Below are 20,141 nucleotides of genomic sequence, written 5' to 3'. Positions count from 1 at the left end.
ACACAACCACCCAGTCACTCACACACTCACCCAGTCACTCACACAATCACCCAGTCACTCACACAATCACCCAGTCACACACACACTCACCCAGTCACTCACACACTCACCCAGTCACTCACACGATCACCCAGTCACACACACTCACCCAGTCACACACACACTCACTCACACAATCACCCAGTCACACACACACTCACCCAGTCACTCACACAATCACCCAGTCACTCACACACTCACCCAGTCAATCACACAATCACCCAATCAATCACACAATCACCCAGTCACTCACACAATCACCCAGTCACACACACACTCACCCAGTCACACACACAATCACCCAGTCACTCACACAATCACCCAGTCACTCGCACACTCACCCAGTCACTCGCACACTCACCCAGTCACACACACACTCACCCAGTCACACACACACTCACTCACACAATCACCCAGTCACACACATACTCTCCCAGTCACTCAGTCACACACACACTCACCCAGTCACTCACACAATCACCCACTCACTCACCCAGTCACTCACACAATCACCCAGTCACTCACACAATCACCCAGTCACACACACACTCACCCAGTCACTCACACACTCACCCAGTCACTCACACGATCACCCAGTCACACACACTCACCCAGTCACACACACACTCACTCACACAATCACCCAGTCACACACACACTCACCCAGTCACTCACACAATCACCCAGTCAATCACACAATCACCCAATCAATCACACAATCACCCAGTCACTCACACAATCACCCAGTCACTCACACAATCACCCAGTCACACACACACTCACCCAGTCACACACACACTCACCCAGTCACTCACACAATCACCCAGTCACTCACACAATCACCCAGTCACACACACACTCACCCAGTCACTCACACACTCACCCAGTCACTCACACAATCACCCAGTCACACACACACTCACCCAGTCACTCACACACTCACCCAGTCTCTCACACACACACACCCAGTCACTCACACACTCATACAGTCACTCACACGATCACCCAGTCACTCACACTCACTCAGTCACTCACACACTCACCCAGTCACTCACACGATCACCCAGTCACTCACACTCACTCAGTCATTCACCCAGGCACTCACACACTCACCCAGTCACTCACACACTCACCCAGTCACTCACACACTCACCCACTCACCCTGTCACTGACACACTCGCAGTCACTCACACACTCACCCAGTCACTCACACTCATCCAGTCACTCACACACTCACCCATTCACCCAGTCACTCACATACTCACCCAGTCACTCACACACTCACACTCATCCAGTCACTCACACACTCACCCAGTCACTCACACACTCATACAGTCACTCACACAATCACCCAGTCACACACACACTCACCCAGTCATTCACACACTCACCCAGTCACTCACACACTCACCCAGACACACAAACTCACCCATTCATACAGTCACTCACACAATCACCCAGTTACACACACACTCACCCAGTCACTCACACACTCACACACTCACCCAGTCACTCACACACTCATACAGTCACTCACACAATCACCCAGTCACACACACACTCACCCAGTCACTCACACACTCACCCAGTCACTCACACACACACTCAGTCACTCACACACTCACCCAGTCACTCACACAATCACCCAGTCACTCACACTCACTCAGTCACTCACACACTCACCCAGTCACTCACACACTCATACAGTCACTCACACAATCACCCAGTCACACACACACTCACCCAGTCATTCACACACTCACCCAGTCACTCACACACTCATACAGTCACTCAATCACCCAGTCACACACACACACTCACCCAGTCACTCACACAATCACCCAGCCACACAAACACTCACCCAGTCATTCACACACTCACCCAGTCACTCACACACTCATACAGTCACTCAATCACCCAGTCACACACACACACTCACCCAGTCACTCACACACTCACCCAGTAACTCACACACTCATACAGTCACTCACACAATCACCCAGTCACTCACACAATCACCCAGTCACACACACAATCACCCAGTCACTCACACAATCACCCAGTCACTCACACTCACTCAGTCACTCACACACTCACCCAGTCACTCACACACTCATACAGTCACTCACACAATCACCCAGTCACACACACACTCACCCAGTCATTCACACACTCATCCAGTCACTCACACACTCATACAGTCACTCAATCACCCAGTCACACACACACACTCACCCAGTCACTCACACAATCACCCAGTCACACACAAACTCACCCAGTCTTTCACACACTCACCCAGTCACTCACACACTCATACAGTCACTCAATCACCCAGTCACACACACACACTCACCCAGTCACTCACACACTCATACAGTCACTCACACAATCACCCAGTCACTCACACAATCAACCAATCACCCAGTCACACACACAATCACCCAGTCACTCACACAATCACCCAGTCACTCACACGCTCATACAGTCACTCACACAATCACCCAGTCACACACGCAATCACCCAGTCAATCCCACAATCACCCAGTCACACACACAATCACCCAGTCACACACACACTCACCCAGTCACTCACACACTCATACAGTCACTCACACAATCACCCAGTCACACACACAATCACCCAGTCACACACACACTCACCCAGTCACTCACACAATCACTCACACAATCACCCAGTCACACACACACTCACCCAGTCACTCACACAATCACTCACACAATCACCCAGTCACTCACCCAGTCACTCACACACACACCCAGTCACTCACACACTCATACAGTCACTCACACGATCACCCAGTCACTCACTCAGTCACTCACACACTCACCCAGTCACTCACACTCATACAGTCACTCACACACCCAGTCACTCACACACTCACTCACACGATCACCCAGTCACTCACACTCACTCAGTCACTCACACACTCACCCAGTCACTCACACACTCACCCATTCATACAGTCACTCACACAGTTACCAGTCACACACTCACCCAGTCACTCACACACTCACCCAGTCACTCACACACTCACTCACACACTCACCCAGTCACTCACACAATCACCCAGTCACACACTCACCCAGTCATCCACACACTCACCCAGTCATTCACACACTCACCCAGTCACTCACACACTCATACAGTCACTCACACAATCACCCAGTCACACACACACTCACCCAGTCACTCACACACTCACCCAGTCACTCACACACTCATACAGTCACTCACACACACACTCACCCAGTCACACACTCACCCAGTCATTCACACACTCACCCAGTCATTCACACACTCACCCAGTCACTCACACACTCATACAGTCACTCACACAATCACCCAGTCACACACACACTCACCCAGTCACTCACACACTCACCCAGTCTTTCACACACTCACCCAGTCACTCACACACTCATACAGTCACTCACACACACACTCACCCAGTCACTCACACACTCACCCATTCACTCACACACTCATACAGTCACTCACACAATCACCCAGTCACTCACACACTCACCCAGTCACTCACACACTCATACAGTCACTCACATGATCACCCAGTCACTCACTCACTCAGTCACTCACACACTCACCCAGTCACTCACACACTCATACAGTCACTCACACACTCACCCAGTCACACACACTCACCCAGTCACTCACACAATCACTCACACAATCACCCAGTCACACACACACTCACCCAGTCACTCACACACTCACCCAGTCTCTCACACACACACACCCAGTCACTCACACACTCATACAGTCACTCACACGATCACCCAGTCACTCACACTCACTCAGTCACTCACACACTCACCCAGTCACTCACACGATCACCCAGTCACTCACACTCACTCAGTCATTCACCCAGGCACTCACACACTCACCCAGTCATTCACACACTCACCCAGTCACTCACACACTCACCCAGTCACTCACACACTCACCCACTCACCCTGTCACTGACACACTCGCAGTCACTCACACACTCACCCAGTCACTCACACTCATCCAGTCACTCACACACTCACCCATTCACCCAGTCACTCACATACTCACCCAGTCACTCACACACTCACACTCATCCAGTCACTCACACACTCACCCAGTCACTCACACACTCATACAGTCACTCACACAATCACCCAGTCACACACACACTCACCCAGTCATTCACACACTCACCCAGACACACAAACTCACCCATTCATACAGTCACTCACACAATCACCCAGTTACACACACACTCACCCAGTCACTCACACACTCACACACTCACCCAGTCACTCACACACTCATACAGTCACTCACACAATCACCCAGTCACACACACACTCACCCAGTCACACACACACTCACCCAGTCACTCACACACACACTCAGTCACTCACACACTCACCCAGTCACTCACACAATCACCCAGTCACTCACACTCACTCAGTCACTCACACACTCACCCAGTCACACACACACTCACCCATTCATACAGTCACTCACACAATCACCCAGTCACACACACACTCACCCAGTCACTCACACACTCATACAGTCACACAATCACCCAGTCACACACACACTCACCCAGTCACTCACACACTCACCCAGTCACTCACACACTCATACAGTCACTCACACAATCACCCAGTCACACACACACTCACCCAGTCACTCACACACTCACCCAGTCACTCACACAATCACCCAGTCACTCACACTCACTCAGTCACTCACACACTCACCCAGTCACTCACACAATCACCCAGTCACTCACACAATCACCCAGTCACTCACACAATCACCCAGTCACTCACACACTCATACAGTCACTCACACAATCACCCAGTCACACACACACTCACCCAGTCACTCACACACTCACCCAGTCACTCACACAATCACCCAGTCACTCACACTCACTCAGTCACTCACACACTCACCCAGTCACTCACACAATCACCCAGTCACTCACACACTCACCCAGTCACTCACACAATCACCCAGTCACTCACACAATCACCCAGTCACTCACACACTCAATGTTAATTCATATTTAGAAACATATTTTAATTTAAAGATTGAACTCCTAATGCGTTGAGTCTCTGTGTAAATGAAATGTCAGACTTTTATTAAATTGTAAATTCACTAAAATGTAAAATGTAGTGAATCTGAATGTGAGTCTAAACATTAATGAGTGGGGGGTGTTCCACGAGCGGCCTCTGCCTTAAAGGTGCAATGTTTAGATTTAGTGACACCTAGTGGTGTGTTTGCAGACTGTTCTTTTCTAAGCCAAATAACTTCAGCCCAAAGTCAAGTTTATTCCACAAAGAGCTTCCTCCAGGAGGACACCAGTAAATAAATATTTATAAATAAACAGCCTCAATTAAAGCTGCTGTATGAACAAATACCAATAGATCTGAGATTTATTAATGGTTTTCATGACAAACATCTATTTATTAATGTTTATTTATACAATCATGTATTTGTTTATTTATTTATCAATTAAAACACTTTTTATTACATATTTATTTATATTTTACACATTATTCTTTCCTCTGTATGCTTCACACTTCGGGCTGAAGCTACGGGGCCCACAGGAGACTCTGTTTATTCAGTGAACTTCAGCCCAAAGTCAAATCCTGATTTATGGAGCACGACCAGGTCTAATTCACACCAGTACACACACACACACACACACACACACACACAACCCTCTCACACACACACACACAACCCTTCTTTCTCACACACACACAACCCTCTCTCTCACACACACACAACCCTTCTTTCTCACACACACACTTTAATGGATCAAAACTCTGCCACTGTTTTCACTGTGACATATCTGTTGTTCACCTGTTCTTTACAGTTTCATTAACTAAAGTTAAACAGCTCTGATTTCAGCAAATGCAGCTTTGTTTTACAAATCATTAAAATACTGTGTAAACAAATATAAACTAAACAGAAGACGTCTCTCACAGGGAGACCACTGCTCACACAGCCCCAGCCCCACAAACTAGAAAAGAGAAAGAAAGAGAACAGAGTGAAAACGGCTAAAAACCAGAGCTTCTGCTCCTCGCTCCTCACTGCTGTGTGCTCGGGGTCGGGGTGAACAGCGAGCGGCTCATTATCATTTAAAGGAACAGGTGCTGAAAGCGGGCGTTCTGAACAGGGCTGTTTACACAGGGGGAGAACACTGCTGTGGGGCTCGTGGGGTTTGGACCAAAGCGGGTCACAGACGTTTCATTAAGAAACAGAACTGTGTTCCACTGTGGAGACGAGGGAGGAGCTACGTCCACTTTAAACAAAGGGGAAACCTCACAACCAGCAGAACGCGAACACACAATCCTCAGAGACCACCATCAACGCAACAGAGCTGATAATAGACAAGGTCTGATTGTGGGCCGATGGTTTACTAACTCTGGAGGGTTCAGGGTGGTTTCTTGGGATCGAGTGTTCGGGTTCTGCAGGGTGCGAGTCTGGGGGGTGGATTTGTGGCAGTGAGCAGTGGTCCCCCGTGTGTGTGAGAGAGAGAGAGAGAGAGTAAACAATGTTTATTTGATTTATTTTTTCTTTGGCATAAGTGCACTCACTCATCACAGTGTTTATTACCAGGAGCTACACAGAGTGAACACAAAGAATGAAACAACTTCAAACCTTCAATTTACTCAAATAAAACACAAAGAAACCAAACGATATTTTAAAAATATTCAAAAACAGCATGTTATTCTCTTCCTTAAAGGAACAGGTACCTTGTGAAACAGAACATTAAAACCTTTACATTTCCTTTGCTTGATTTACCATACGCATTGTGTCCAAAAGTTTGTAGACACCCCTCGGGATGAGTAACACAGCCGTGTTAATGTGCACCCGCTGTGGACCCAGAATCTTCACCTCAACGCCTGACCAGCTCATTAATGTTCTTGGGCCTGAAGGCCATCAAATCCTCACACAATGTTCCAGCATTTAGTCTAAACTATAAAGGAGATAAACTAAGCTTTAATAAAACTAATGTGCACTAGAAACGAGGAACGATGACGTGTCTACAAACTTTTGGCCGCTCAGCGTACGGCTGTGTACATTCCCAGTGTCCTGGAGGAAGGCGGTGGGGGATCAGCTCACATGTCTTTCTTACTGCCGCTCTCCATCTGATTCTAGGAGGGAGAGAGAGAGGGAACGTGAGGGACACGTCTCGGTGCGTTTACGTCTACGTGTGGTCAGACTGCGCTACCTGTAACTTCTGGTGCTCCTGGAGCAGGCGGTCGTACTCTTTGGACAGACCCTCTGTTTGCTTCTTCATCATCTGGACCTCGGACTTGGACGCCTCCAGAGCTACACAGAGTGAAACCAGTGAGAACACAGCAGTGGACATCAAGACTACAAGGACTACGACTCTCACCATCTCTCTCTGCTTCTCCCCCTGTGTAAACAGCCCCTGTTCAGAACGCCCGCTTTCAGCACCTGTTCCTTTAAATGATAATGAGCCGCTCGCTGTTCACCCCGACCCCGAGCGCACAGCAGTGAGGAGCGAGGAGCAGAAGCTCTGGTTTTTAGCCGTTTTCACTCAGTTCTCTTTCTTCTCCGTTTTTGCTCAGTGCTCTTATTTCTCCGCGCTCGTTGTGTCTGTTTTGCTGAGTTTAACCTCGTCTTTGCGCTCTCACATAAACACGGGTCCAGCGCTGTGATTGGACAGACTCAGACGAGGGGGCGGGGCCATTCTACAGTCTCGCCACTTGACGTCAGAAGCGGATCAGAATCAGAACGGCTCGTTTAATCCTGTGTTTTCTGAAAACTGATGGAGGGATCTTGTATCACAGTGTGAGGGTTGGTGGGCACACATTCACTTTGACCATGAAGTGTTTGTCCTATGTTCTCAAAATAAGTTAAGATTGTATTTGGATCCTATCTCTAGTCATGACCCGTGTCACTTTCTAAAACCCTGGATCTGAGCATAGTTTCCTCAGTAGAACCGTTCTCTTCGTCCTCTCACTCAACCACAAGCCACGGGTCGTTTCTACCCACCTTCAGCAGACGTCCTCAGCTCCTCGGTGAGCTTCTCCACCTTTCTCTTCAGCTCCACGTTCTGCACGCCCTTCCCTCCCTCTGTGTTGTCCGCCAAAGTCTAAAACAAGGACACAAGCTCAGAACCTCAAACAAGACCCAGTGACCTCAGAGCCAACCCACATTTCCCCTGCGTCCTAAAGACCCCCGGGTGCAGGTGAAGTTTTTAATGTTTTTGGAGTGGTTTATTCGGACATGTTTTGGTGTGTGTATAAAAATGTGGGGATCAAGACAGGCACAGGAATAAAGCATGCCAAACTTCTCACAACAGCTGTGTGTGTGTGTGTGTGTTTGAGAAAGTGACTGTAACTGTAAGACTTAGTAATGAGATTTAATCCATATTTCTGCATAAAAATAATGTAATCTACTTTCTAAAGTCAGTCGGAGCGACGCTGTGTTTACGTCGTTAAATAAAACTCTACGTCACTACGCTGTAAAACCAGGGAATTATGGGAGGAAGTGTGGTAAAATATGAATGTGTTTAAAATAAAAACATGTTAAAGATGACAACACTAAATATGTCCCAATAAACAATATATAAACGTTAAAGGACAGATTTCCCACACAGAGAGAGACCTGAGGCTAATCCCCTGTTTGTAATTAACAGTAAAAACACAACATTCACTGAACACAGTATCTGCTGCCTCCACAAACCAAGGCAATGTCAAAGTTTAGCTTGTGTCTGGAGAGTATTTCACATGATTTACAACACATTGTTCAGAGAGAGACCTGTTTCAGCAGCTCGATGTCCTCCATGTACTTCCGGGCAGCCTGGTTAGCAGCCTCTGTCTGGGCATGAAGGGCCCTGCCGGTGCTGTGGGCCACGGCCAGCTGATTGATCAGAATGATCACCCGTCGCATGACCCTGCCGGACACAGAGGCTCCATAAGCAATCGTCTCACGCAGAAGGGGTTTACTTCTAGAAACCACACACTGGTCTAACGTTGATGAGTTACTCACAGCCACAGGAACAGGGAGAAGCCTGAGATGTACAGGTTCCTCTGAGCTCTGAAAAGCTTCATGTGCATGTGGTCAAACATGTTAGGAGTCATCTTGGCTTCTTTACTGATCTCAGTTCCCGAGTATTTTCTGACCTCCCTCACAGCGTCTGCCACGGAAAACAGCACAATGAGTTACCAATTGGTAAAACTGCGATGATCAAATACTTACACGTCTCTGAATCACTGTTAGGATGAGGACAGCTGTGTCCCTGCAAACCACCACCAAAGAGAACGAGTGCGCGTACCCAGAAACAGAACAATGAGGATGATAATCATTGCCAGGAATCCCTTGTTCCAGTAGCGACCGATGCTGCTCCATATTCTCAGGTTAAACACAGACTGCCACCTGCAGGAAGAGCAGGACATTACTGAGACTGACAAACAGACCGCCGCAGACAATGACATCACACAGAGTCCGTCACAATGACATCACACACTGGCCATGGGTGACATTTAGTACTTTTATACAGTGGGAGGCAAAATTATATCAGAGTCTGAACACGTCTGAGTCTTAACATGTCACACGAGAGCCTGAACACGCCGTCACGCGAGAGCCTGAACATGCCGTCACGCGAGAGCCTGAACTGGCTGCACAGAGAATCTGAGGTTTTAGGAATAAGGATGAGTTCAGGTTCCTTTTACCTCTGAGGGGAGACGAAAGGAAGACAGAGGATGACAAGGATTCCGATTTCAACGTAAAGGAACGAAGCAACTGCCGTCCACTGCAGAGTCATCTCTGTAGGCCTCAAGGCTCCTGGAAAATACAAAGAATAACATTTCTGATATTAATTTTTTATTGACAGTTTTATTGACTGGTGTTTGGCTTTGTTTGTTTGATTTATTTTAACAGTTTCAGTCACAGTCTCGTCTCCTTTCTGTAATCTTCAGGACATTTAAATAATGCAAATTCATGTTGAACATGTGACTGGTAAAACAGGGCTGAAACTAAACAGGAAACAGGGAGCAACGTTACTAAAATGTATTTAACCTCGTCTTTGTGCTCTCACATAAACACGGGTCCAGCGCTGTGATTGGACAGACTCGGACGAGGGGGCGGAGCCATTCTAAAGTGCACAGAAAACTGCCAGCGATCTTGTTTCACAGTTTGTGGGTTGGTGGGCTCCAGATTCACATGTCAGTGTGAACATGAACAGAACAAGGGAGTTATTATTCATAATATTTCACTTGTATGGATGTTATAAGGGAATTTTATAAATGTGATATCAGTTGGACACACTGTGCCCCAGGATCCGAAAAACACCGGACCTGCACAGCTGTTAGAACCAACAGACGAAGAAACGGGTCAGCGACCACTTTATGTTAAAATCGGTGTTTGAGTCTCGGCTCCTCTCTGTGGTTCTTCATCAGGTTCTGGGGGAGGTTTCTGGGTCTTGGTTCCCCTCAGTGGTTCTTTCTGTAGTTCTGGGGGAGGTTTCTGGGTCTTGGTTCCCCTCAGTGGTTCTTTCTGTAGTTCTGGGGGAGGTTTCTGGGTCTTGGTTCCCCTCAGTGGTTCTTCTTGTAGTTCTGGGGGAGGTTTCCGGGTCTTGGTTCCCCTCAGTGGTTCTTCTTGTAGTTCTAAGGGAGGTTTCTGGGTCTTGGTTCCCCTCAGTGGTTCTTCCTGTAGTTCTGGGGGAGGTTTCTGGGTCTTGGTTCCCCTCAGTGATTCTTCCTGTAGTTCTAAGGGAGGTTTCTGGGTCTTGGTTCCCCTCAGTGGTTCTTCCTGTAGTTCTGGGGGAGGTTTCTGGGTCTTGGTTCCCCTCAGTGATTCTTCCTGTAGTTCTAAGGGAGGTTTCTGGGTCTTGGTTCCCCTCAGTGGTTCTTCCTGTAGTTCTGGGGGAGGTTTCTGGGTCTTGGTTCCCCTCAGTGATTCTTCCTGTAGTTCTGGGGGAGGTTTCTGGGTCTTGGTTCCCCTCAGTGGTTCTTCTTGTAGTTCTAAGGGAGGTTTCTGGGTCTTGGTTCCCCTCAGTGGTTCTTCCTGTAGTTCTGGGGGAGGTTTCTGGGTCTTGGTTCCCCTCAGTGGTTCTTCCTGTAGTTCTGGGGGAGGTTTCTGGGTCTTGGTTCCCCTCAGTGGTTCTTCCTGTAGTTCTGGGGGAGGTTTCCGGGTCTTGGTTCCCCTCAGTGGTTCTTCTTGTAGTTCTAAGGGAGGTTTCTGGGTCTTGGTTCCCCTCAGTGGTTCTTCCTGTAGTTCTGGGGGAGGTTTCTGGGTCTTGGTTCCCCTCAGTGATTCTTCCTGTAGTTCTGGGGGAGGTTTCTGGGTCTTGGTTCCCCTCAGTGGTTCTTCTTGTAGTTCTAAGGGAGGTTTCTGGGTCTTGGTTCCCCTCAGTGGTTCTTCCTGTAGTTCTGGGGGAGGTTTCTGGGTCTTGGTTCCCCTCAGTGGTTCTTCTTGTAGTTCTAAGGGAGGTTTCTGGGTCTTGGTTCCCCTCAGTGGTTCTTCCTGTAGTTCTGGGGGAGGTTTCTGGGTCTTGGTTCCCCTCAGTGGTTCTTCCTGTAGTTCTGGGGGAGGTTTCTGGGTCTTGGTTCCCCTCAGTGGTTCTTCCTGTAGTTCTGGGGGAGGTTTCTGGGTCTTGGTTCCCCTCAGTGGTTCTTCCTGTAGTTCTGGGGGAGGTTTCTGGGTCTTGGTTCCCCTCAGTGGTTCTTCCTGTAGTTCTGGGGGAGGTTTATGTCTTGGTCATTCTCCGTAGTTTAAACTTTTCCACTCACTAGTTTTGAAGTATAATTGTTAAATAAAAGCCGATGTGTTTCTGCGTTGTCACTATATGGACACTGCCCTGACACAGATAACTCACCAGCACGGTTTAGTTTGAGGGGTAAACAAAAAGAAACAAAGCTATAAAGTCCAAACTCCGGAGTGTTAGTTGCTAATGTCTCACAGTAGTCCACACATTGTACATTAAACTTAACAAATATAAAGCAGAAACAAGCTGTAATACTCACCTCTGCGGGACTCAGCGGCTCAACGGAAATTACGACTGGAAACGAAAGTTCTGGGGAAGTTATAAATACACACACACTAACACACACACACAACTAACACACCCCACACTCCTGCTACCGTCTCATACTCGTGACGTCACAGGGACGCGCTGTACACAACAGTCTCTGCCTCCGCCTCAAAATATAGATCTCTATATTTAAATCTAAATGCAGTAAGTTGTTTTTAATATAAAAATATAACTATTATATTATATAACTATATAACTATAATATAACTATTATAACTATAATATAGCTATTTTATTTTATTTTATATCTCAACTTAGGTAAGAGCTATTGGTACGGCGGCCCAGAGAGTCCAAACACAGCAGCATTTAGCCAGTGAGGGTTTATCACAACATTAAAGATGAAATCGGTCATTTTACTAACAACCCTCCTACAATATTTTATTCATCAATCCCAACTAATATGAGATCAAAAACTCAAATCGCCCTGTAGTCTAAAATTAACCACCTTATGTCCCACAGAGTGGGTCCACAAAATGTAGGCTGCCATCGTTAAAAGAGATGGAGCCGTGGCACTAGGGTAGTCCTCAGAAGGGCAGCTAAACCAACATTTTCCTGAGGGGCTTGTTGCTAAAATAGTTCATTATTGTAAGAAAATGACTGGTGCCAGATACTGAAATACTGTAAATTAATGCAGTAATACTTAAAAAATTCTTCAAAAGGTCTTTTGCTGAACTCATTGTAAACAACACTTCAAAAAATACTTAAGAATATTCTATAAAGAAGAACATTGAATATTTCCTTCAGGACCAATGGTGTTGTTTCTACTAAACACCTCAAATGATGATCAGAACATAACTAAAGCACACAATAACCTGCTGCTGGAGGAGTTCTGATTTTTATATTTTCATTATTCACCCACTGATAAAACTCCGGTGACCTGTGGACATTATTCCGTCATCAGCTTTAGTCCTGAGCACTGTGTCGTGGAATCAGACACATTTCTGGGTGGAGTTCTTGGTGAATGATAATTCTTTACAGAAAGTAAGCCCCTGGTAAAAGGAATAAATAAGGGGCTGTGTGAGGTTTAAAGGTTTTCAGATGAGTTTATTTTTCTCAGAAGTTTAATAAAAACATTGAAATAAAAGATTATATCTGCATTTGAGGACACCCGAGGAACCCATGACACATTCAGGCCACTAGGGGTCAGATTAATAGCCGTTTCATAAAATAAAGGTGAATCAAAGGGAAAATGACAGACTGCTTCTTTAAAGCGCACAACTTTTATTAAATTTATAAAAATGTTTTGCTGAATCAGCTTTATTTGGCTAGGTTTGTCACACACAAGGAATTTGGTTCCGGTTGATGGTGTCTCTGTGGCACAGATACAGTGCAGTTACATACAGTTAGAAACTACAATATATAAAAAGAACTAAAAGAAGTGGTGCAGTGCAACAACAACATTCTGCGACTGACACTAGCGCAGGTCCCTGGGCAGTGAAGGTGCTGTAGGATGCAGTGCACTCCCATGTTGACGGCACCAACCACCGACCCGTTTGCTCGGTACACACACTGCAGGGGGTCCGGCAGGTGTCCTGTGACATTCTTCAGGACTTCATTACTGCAGACGTCAGTGTAACAGGCCTGTAGTCATTATAGATGTTGGTGGGGACTGGAGTGATGGTGGTTTGCTTGAAGCAGGAGGGGACTTCACACGGTTCTAGGGATTTGTTGAAGATCTGTGTAAAGACCAGAGACAGGGGAGACAGGGGAGACTGGGGTGACTGGGGAGACAGGGGGGACCGGGGAGACGGGGGTGACTGGGGAGACAGGGGAGACTGGGGAGACGGGGGGAGACTGGAGAGACGGGGGAGATGGGGGGAAACTGGAGAGATGGGGGAGACGGGGGAGACTGGGAAGACGGGGGGAGACTGGAGAGATGGGGGAGACTGGAGAGACGGGGGAGCCTGGGGAGACGGGGGGAGACTGGAGAGATGGGGGAAGACTGGAGAGACGGGGGAGACTGGGGAGATGGGGGGAGACTGGAGAGATGGGGGAGACTGGAGAGACGGGGGAGACTGGGGAGACGGGGGGAGACTGGAGAGATGGGGGAGACGGGGGAGACTGGAGAGACGGGGGAGACGGGAGACTGGAGAGACGGGGGAGACTGGAGAGACGGGGGAGACTGGGGAGACGGGGGGAGACTGGAGAGACGGGGGAGACTGGGGAGACGGGGGGAGACTGGAGAGACGGGGGAGACTGGAGAGACGGGGGAGACTGGGGAGACGGGGGGAGACTGGAGAGACTGGAGAGACGGGGGAGACTGGGGAGACGGGGGGAGACTGGAGAGACGGGGGAGACGGGGGAGACTGGAGAGACGGGGGAGACTGGAGAGACGGGGGAGACTGGGGAGACGGGGGGAGACTGGAGAGACGGGGGAGACTGGGGAGACGGGGGAGACGGGGGGAGACTGTAGAGACGGGGGAGACTGGGCCTGGTGCTTTCCTGAATTTAAACTTCAAAGTTAAAATATTGTCAAACACAGATTCTGTAACTGTTAATTTATTTAAAAAGGATAATAATTAAATTTACACATTTTGGGAAAAGAAATCCACATCTTTTGCAAGTTTTAGAGAAAACATTAGTTAATTAATGCCTCATCAATTTCTCTTTTATGTCTCAATTTGAGCCAAATAATTAAGAACAACAATAACATAATTATAACAATTAACAACGCCACGACCCTGACATGGATCAAACGGCGAAGAAGAAGATGATGAAGAAAATGAGTAACGTTTTTCTTTTTTCTCCCGTCAGACGGCAGCGTGGGACATTAAAGGTGCAGTGTGTAAGACCGAGGGGAATCAGAAATGGAATAGTGTTAGTGTTTAAACAAGTGTGTGAACGAGTTGTGTTTCAGTTTGCTTCATTTCTACACACTGCACCTTTAATAGACCACAAACTTCCAGAGAAACTGCCTCATCGCTGTCATCCGCACGCAGTCTAGAGACGTTACACCGCCCCGGGACACGTCCTGTTTCCCACAGGTCCAGGTCTCTGCACCAAACTGATCTCCAGGGGCTGGTCTTTAAAGGCTATAATCCCAGTCCAGATTCCCCGGATAAATCTACTCCCACTTTCTCCGAACCAAGGATCGAAATGACGTCTCAGATTTTCAGTTTTTAAAACATGTTCAGATTTGGACGAAGTTAATCCAGACATCACAGGATAAGGATAAAGGGGCCCTCTGCTCATGTTTAACAGGACTGAGAGATTTTGCTGATATTTTTTAAAAGAAGTCAAACAAATTATGACAAAATGTGTAATTAACCTTTATTCTGTTGTAAAATAGATGCTTTAAAGCTCTGACAGTGACATTTAATCTTTTTATTTGTCAGGTCCAGCTTTAATCACCTCTCGAAGCTGGACACAATCCTCGTTGGAATCAAGGGTTTTAAAGACACAGCTGTAGAACTGAATGCTGTTGAAATGTTAGAGTGGATCACAGAAGGGCTTTAATCACGTCAGATGTCTTCAGAGACAGGCCCCAGTTCCTCAGACGCTCAGGAACCAACACAGATCAATGAGCCTTTGGTTTATATACGTTTTTATTTTAGATTAAATCACAAGGTTGAAACAGGGGCGGCTCCGGCTGTGGGAGGCCGTAGGTGTCGTGAAGGTACTCGGTGACCGCGGATAAACTCGATAAACCGTTGAAGATCTTCCTCTCCGGCTGCGAAGTGATGCGTTCTAACATGTAGATCAGATGCTGGTGGAAGCATGTGAAGGCGGTCCCCTGGTCCACGGCGATGTCCACCCAGTCCCACACACACCGCAGCGGCGTGAACTCATAACCTGCGAACAGCGCTGGGTTGGCGAGGAGTCCACGAGCAGACATCACTCCTGCAGCGGCCAAGAGAGAAGAGAGAGAGGAGAGAGAGAGAAAGAGGAGAGAGAAAGGAGAGAGAGAGGAGAGAGAGAGAGAGAGAGAGAGAGAGGGGGGGACAGAGAGAGAGAGAGTGGAGAGAGAGAGAGGAGAGAGAGAGGGGGACAGAGAGAGAGAGAGTGGAGAGAGAGAGAGAGAGGGGGACAGAGAGAGTGGAGAGAGAGAGAGAGAGGGGGACAGAGAGAGGAGAGAGAGAGAGAGAGAAAGAGAGGAGAGAGAGAGAGAGGAACAGCAGGAACAGAACTTTAAAAACACTGAGGTTATGTGGAGGAATGAAGTGTGAGGTGAACCTTTCACCTGGAGGAAATGTGATTTGATATATTTTGAGAAACAAAGACACTGAATTAGCGCCATCTTTTCTTTAATGACTGAGTATGTGTTTGAAATATTGAGTGAGTTAATAATAATCCGGTACCGTCCACCCCTGTGAGCCGACACACAGACTCCACATCCCCGGGGCTCTTGATGTCACCGTTCGCCACGACTGGGATGGAGAGACTCTCTTTAATGGTCTTAATGGCGTCGTAATGCACCGGCTGGTGTCTCTCGTCCACCGTCCGCCCGTGCACCGTGATCCACGACACCCCCGCGGCCTCCGCCTTCTGACAGAGGTCCACAGTCTTCCGGATGTCTTTATGAATTCTGCACCAAAATAGAAATAAACACTAGGTTTACGAATACGTTTTAAAGTGTTTATGTGAAGCGTATAACTGCAATTTAAAATTCAAACTGCTCCTTTGATCGTTGATCAGTGACTGTGTGTCGTATTAAAATCACATTCTCATTTTAATCAACTAGAAATAACCTAAAAACACAGTGTCTCTGCGCTCCGTCCCCGACTCTGACACTGCCTCCATCTGTAACTGGTCTAAACCCACACTCACACGGGCTTCTGGACACAGTATTGTCCCCAAGAACAGAACAAACCCATCACAGTCTTCTGCAGCTTTTTCCTGATGGAGCTCAGAACCAACGCAGCGCCCAATAAACTCTTCACTCTCCACACGGCTTCAGTCTTAGGTTCTTTCTCAGAGCTACGTTTGAATTAGACTGAAGTATAGAGTATTTCTGAATATAAATGTTGACATTTACCTCATGTTCTTTTTACAAAGATCCACAGAAGAGTGTCGTGTGCTGTGTGTGTGTGTGTCTGTGTGTGCGCTGTGTTCCCCACCTTATCTTAATGGACACAGCGTAGTCAGGACTCTGGATCTGGTTTCTCACTCCTCTCACCATGTCTTTCACCAGCTGTGGTTTATTAGTGAGACACGCTCCATAGCCCTCCGCCATCGCCCACCTGCCGGCAGCACAGGACCCCACTCAAAAAGGACAGTGCAGTAAAGCAGTAATAATATTAACCTGATTATGAGCTGAACACTGAATACACTTCCTAAGGCTTTCCAAGAGGAGCCCTTCTTTTCTCATCAATCAACACGACACAGTAGACATCAAACCCATTAAAGATGCGCAGACTAATGAGAGACGAGAGGAACACACTGAGGAGTGTGTACCGTGTTGTTTTCTGTTAAAGCGGCTGTTCTCCTTAAAGTGTGTCATGCTCTTTCCTTTACCTCTAGGTTCTCACTCCTTAATGGAGTCATTTCCTTCAGTGATGATCCCCTGTTATGACACAAGCTGTTATACTGACACCTAGTGGCCTGGATGGGTCAGAGATTCTGTACTAAACCATGTGGAGTCCTTCTCTACTCTCTATGGACCATAATCGTTTAGATCATTCATTCAGAGAGGACCGGGATGCAGGTATTTTACTGTCCTCCTCTAAACATCAGGCCACAGCTCTTTCACAAACGCTGTACATCATTTTTACTGATCGCTCCTTTAACGCAGTTGTGAGCTGATGTCTCTCTTTGTAGGGCACTGTGGGACACCGCATCTCTCTCTCTATCAGCCACAGTTCCCTCCTCACCCAGAATTACCTCTGAGGGCAGCCACAGTTCAGATCCACACCATCAGAGAAAGGGGCGACCACACAAGCAGCGTCCGCCAGGGTCTGAGCGTCTTTGGCAGCGAACTGGACGACCAGTGGACGGTCAGCTGGTTCGGAAGATCAACAGAGACATGAAGCATTGTTGAACAGTGTGTTTGTACAGTGTGCGGTGCTGTAAGTGTATAATCGGACGTACAGCTGTTTGTGGTCAGTTCACTGTCTCTGGCTTTGACCGATCTCATGAAATCAGCTGCAATTATCATCGGAGTGAAACAGATGTCACAGCCGTACCTCCGCACCAGGGATCTGAACGACAGCCTGAAACAGCAAATATACAACTGTAGGAGCAGTCAATAACTTCAAATTATACTTAACTACCGTATTTAACACATGAACACCAATCAACCCCCAGTGTCTGTTTGATCAGCTTTATTTCCCCCTGTTCCTCAGCGCTCAGGACCCCCACAGAGCAGGTGTGATGTGGTGGTGGATCATCCTCAGCGCTGCAGTGACACTGACGTGGTGGTGGTGTGTTAGTGTGTGTTGTGCTGGTGTAGAGTGGATCAGACACAGCAGTGCTGCTGGAGTTTTTAAACCCCTCAGTGTCTGGACCGAGAACAGTCCACCGACCAAAAACATCCAGCCGACAGCGTCCTGTGTCACTGATGAAGGACTAGAGGACGAGCGACACACACTGTGCAGCGACAGATGAGCTACTGTCTCTGACTCTACATCTACAAGGTGGACCAACGAGGGAGGAGTGTCTCACAGAGTGGACAGAGAGTGGACACAGGGTTTAAAAACTCCAGCAGCACTGCTGTGTCTGATCCACTCTACACCAGCACAACACACACTAACACACCACCACCACGTCAGTGTCACTGCAGCGCTGAGAATGATCCACCACCACATCACACCTGCTCTGTGGGGGTCCTGAGCGCTGAGGAACAGGGGGAAATAGGAGTAGCAAAGTATGCAGAGCCACAGATGGACTATATTCTTTGGTCAGTGTGTAAATAGATAAATGCAGTTTAACAGGTCAAAGATGTAAATGTGTAAACAATGATCAACTTACTTTGAGTATCGCACCATTGGAGCACAAACTGTAACGACTCTGTCTTTATTAAATAAATCCATGTTGCTGAATTAAAGTTTTAATAGTAAAATAAAGCGTTATTAGCCTTTTCTGTCCGCGGCAGACAGAGCTTCTCCTTTCACTGCTACACACTGCTCCGAGGACTGTTTACACTGGCCACTGGGTCTCCACATGGTTCCGGTCAGGAAGCCCAACCTATCTGATGTTTGACCGTAAAACACTCATTTTAGAAATAAAAACACTTAAAGTTTACATTTTGTGAAGGTCCTATAGCTTAATAAAATCAGTAAACAAATATTTTTTGAATAATCGTTAACGATTAACTGAGCAACGGCTGTAACAAAGTTGAACAACATTTCCCATGATTCAGTGCAGGCGGCGCTCTCTGGAATGAGCTAAGTTACGTCATCACGCGACAGAGTTTTGTAGTCTTTAGTAGAAAACTGCACTTATTTCAGTCTCTCGTTCTGTTTATCATTTTGAACGTTATTGTAATAAACTGATTCAATTTGGTCGATTCACATTTAAAGTTGAATACAGTACATAGGACAACTGCGGCGGCTTATTTGAGGTATTTTTGACTTCATTCTCAAAAACAATAATTTATTTGAAATAGACGGGAGACTGTAATATATCGGTCTCCAGTAAGTTGCCACTGAGGTATATATTTTAAAATATGTATTATTTATATATTATAACTTAAACAAAATATTATATAAAATTAACCAAATACATTTGCATATTTTTTTATTTGTGCGTTAAATTAATCATTATTCATTTATTATTTTTTGTAATATTTTAATTAAGTATTTTTCTATCTAGATTTTATTAATATATTTTTTCTATTTTGCCATTTCTTAATTTTTTATTTCGTACATCTTTAGACTATTATTATTATTATTATTATTATTATTATTATTATTATTATTTTCTTTTTTAAATTAAATGCAGTGTATTTTGAAGCCGGTTTTGTCGGTGTGACGTGTGTGTTTCTGAGGCGCTGATTGGTTGGTCTGCGGTGTAGTTCACTGAAATCAGGTTATTATTTTCTTTTTAATAAGAAAAAATATTACAAAC

General features: G+C 46.8%; 1 protein-coding gene across 2 annotated transcripts; it reads right to left on the bottom strand.

The window, feature by feature from the left end:
- Positions 1–5,598: 5,598 nt before the first annotated feature.
- Positions 5,599–19,394, bottom strand: LOC136695233 (tRNA-dihydrouridine(20a/20b) synthase [NAD(P)+]-like). 2 transcript variants are annotated; one of them, XM_066669168.1, is made up of 12 exons: positions 19,044–19,382; positions 18,165–18,286; positions 17,958–18,075; positions 17,195–17,317; positions 16,436–16,662; positions 9,778–9,889; positions 9,381–9,481; positions 9,095–9,242; positions 8,864–8,999; positions 8,096–8,195; positions 7,305–7,405; positions 5,599–7,227 (listed from the first exon to the last, which is right to left on the bottom strand). In XM_066669168.1, exons 1-12 carry the CDS (start codon positions 19,103–19,105, stop codon positions 7,192–7,194), a joined length of 1,386 nt encoding a protein of 461 aa, XP_066525265.1. In that variant the 5' UTR covers positions 19,106–19,382; the 3' UTR covers positions 5,599–7,191. The 2 variants fall into 2 exon arrangements, with proteins under 2 accessions (XP_066525265.1, XP_066525264.1); XM_066669167.1 differs by lacking the exons at positions 5,599–7,227; positions 7,305–7,405; positions 8,096–8,195; ... (2 more) ...; positions 9,381–9,481; positions 9,778–9,889 and adding an exon at positions 14,812–15,977 and having other exon boundaries at positions 19,044–19,394.
- Positions 19,395–20,141: the final 747 nt, after the last annotated feature.

The sequence above is a fragment of the Hoplias malabaricus genome, chromosome 4, assembly GCF_029633855.1.
Source record: "Hoplias malabaricus isolate fHopMal1 chromosome 4, fHopMal1.hap1, whole genome shotgun sequence".
NCBI classification, from domain to species: domain Eukaryota; kingdom Metazoa; phylum Chordata; class Actinopteri; order Characiformes; family Erythrinidae; genus Hoplias; species Hoplias malabaricus.
Note: the sequence above shows the minus strand (reverse complement) of the source record. Positions and strands in the feature narration are given on the sequence as shown.

Coding starts and splice junctions, on each gene's coding strand:
- LOC136695233 (XM_066669168.1), bottom strand. CDS start 19,105: ATGGATTTATTTAATAAAGACAGAGTCGTTACAGTTTGTGCTCCAATG. Junction 9,890..16,435: donor TCGGCTCACAGGGGTGGACG/GTACCGGATTAT, acceptor TGTATTTTCCAG/GAGCCTTGAGGCCTACAGAG. Junction 9,482..9,777: donor CCTTTCGTCTCCCCTCAGAG/GTAAAAGGAACC, acceptor CTCTTCCTGCAG/GTGGCAGTCTGTGTTTAACC.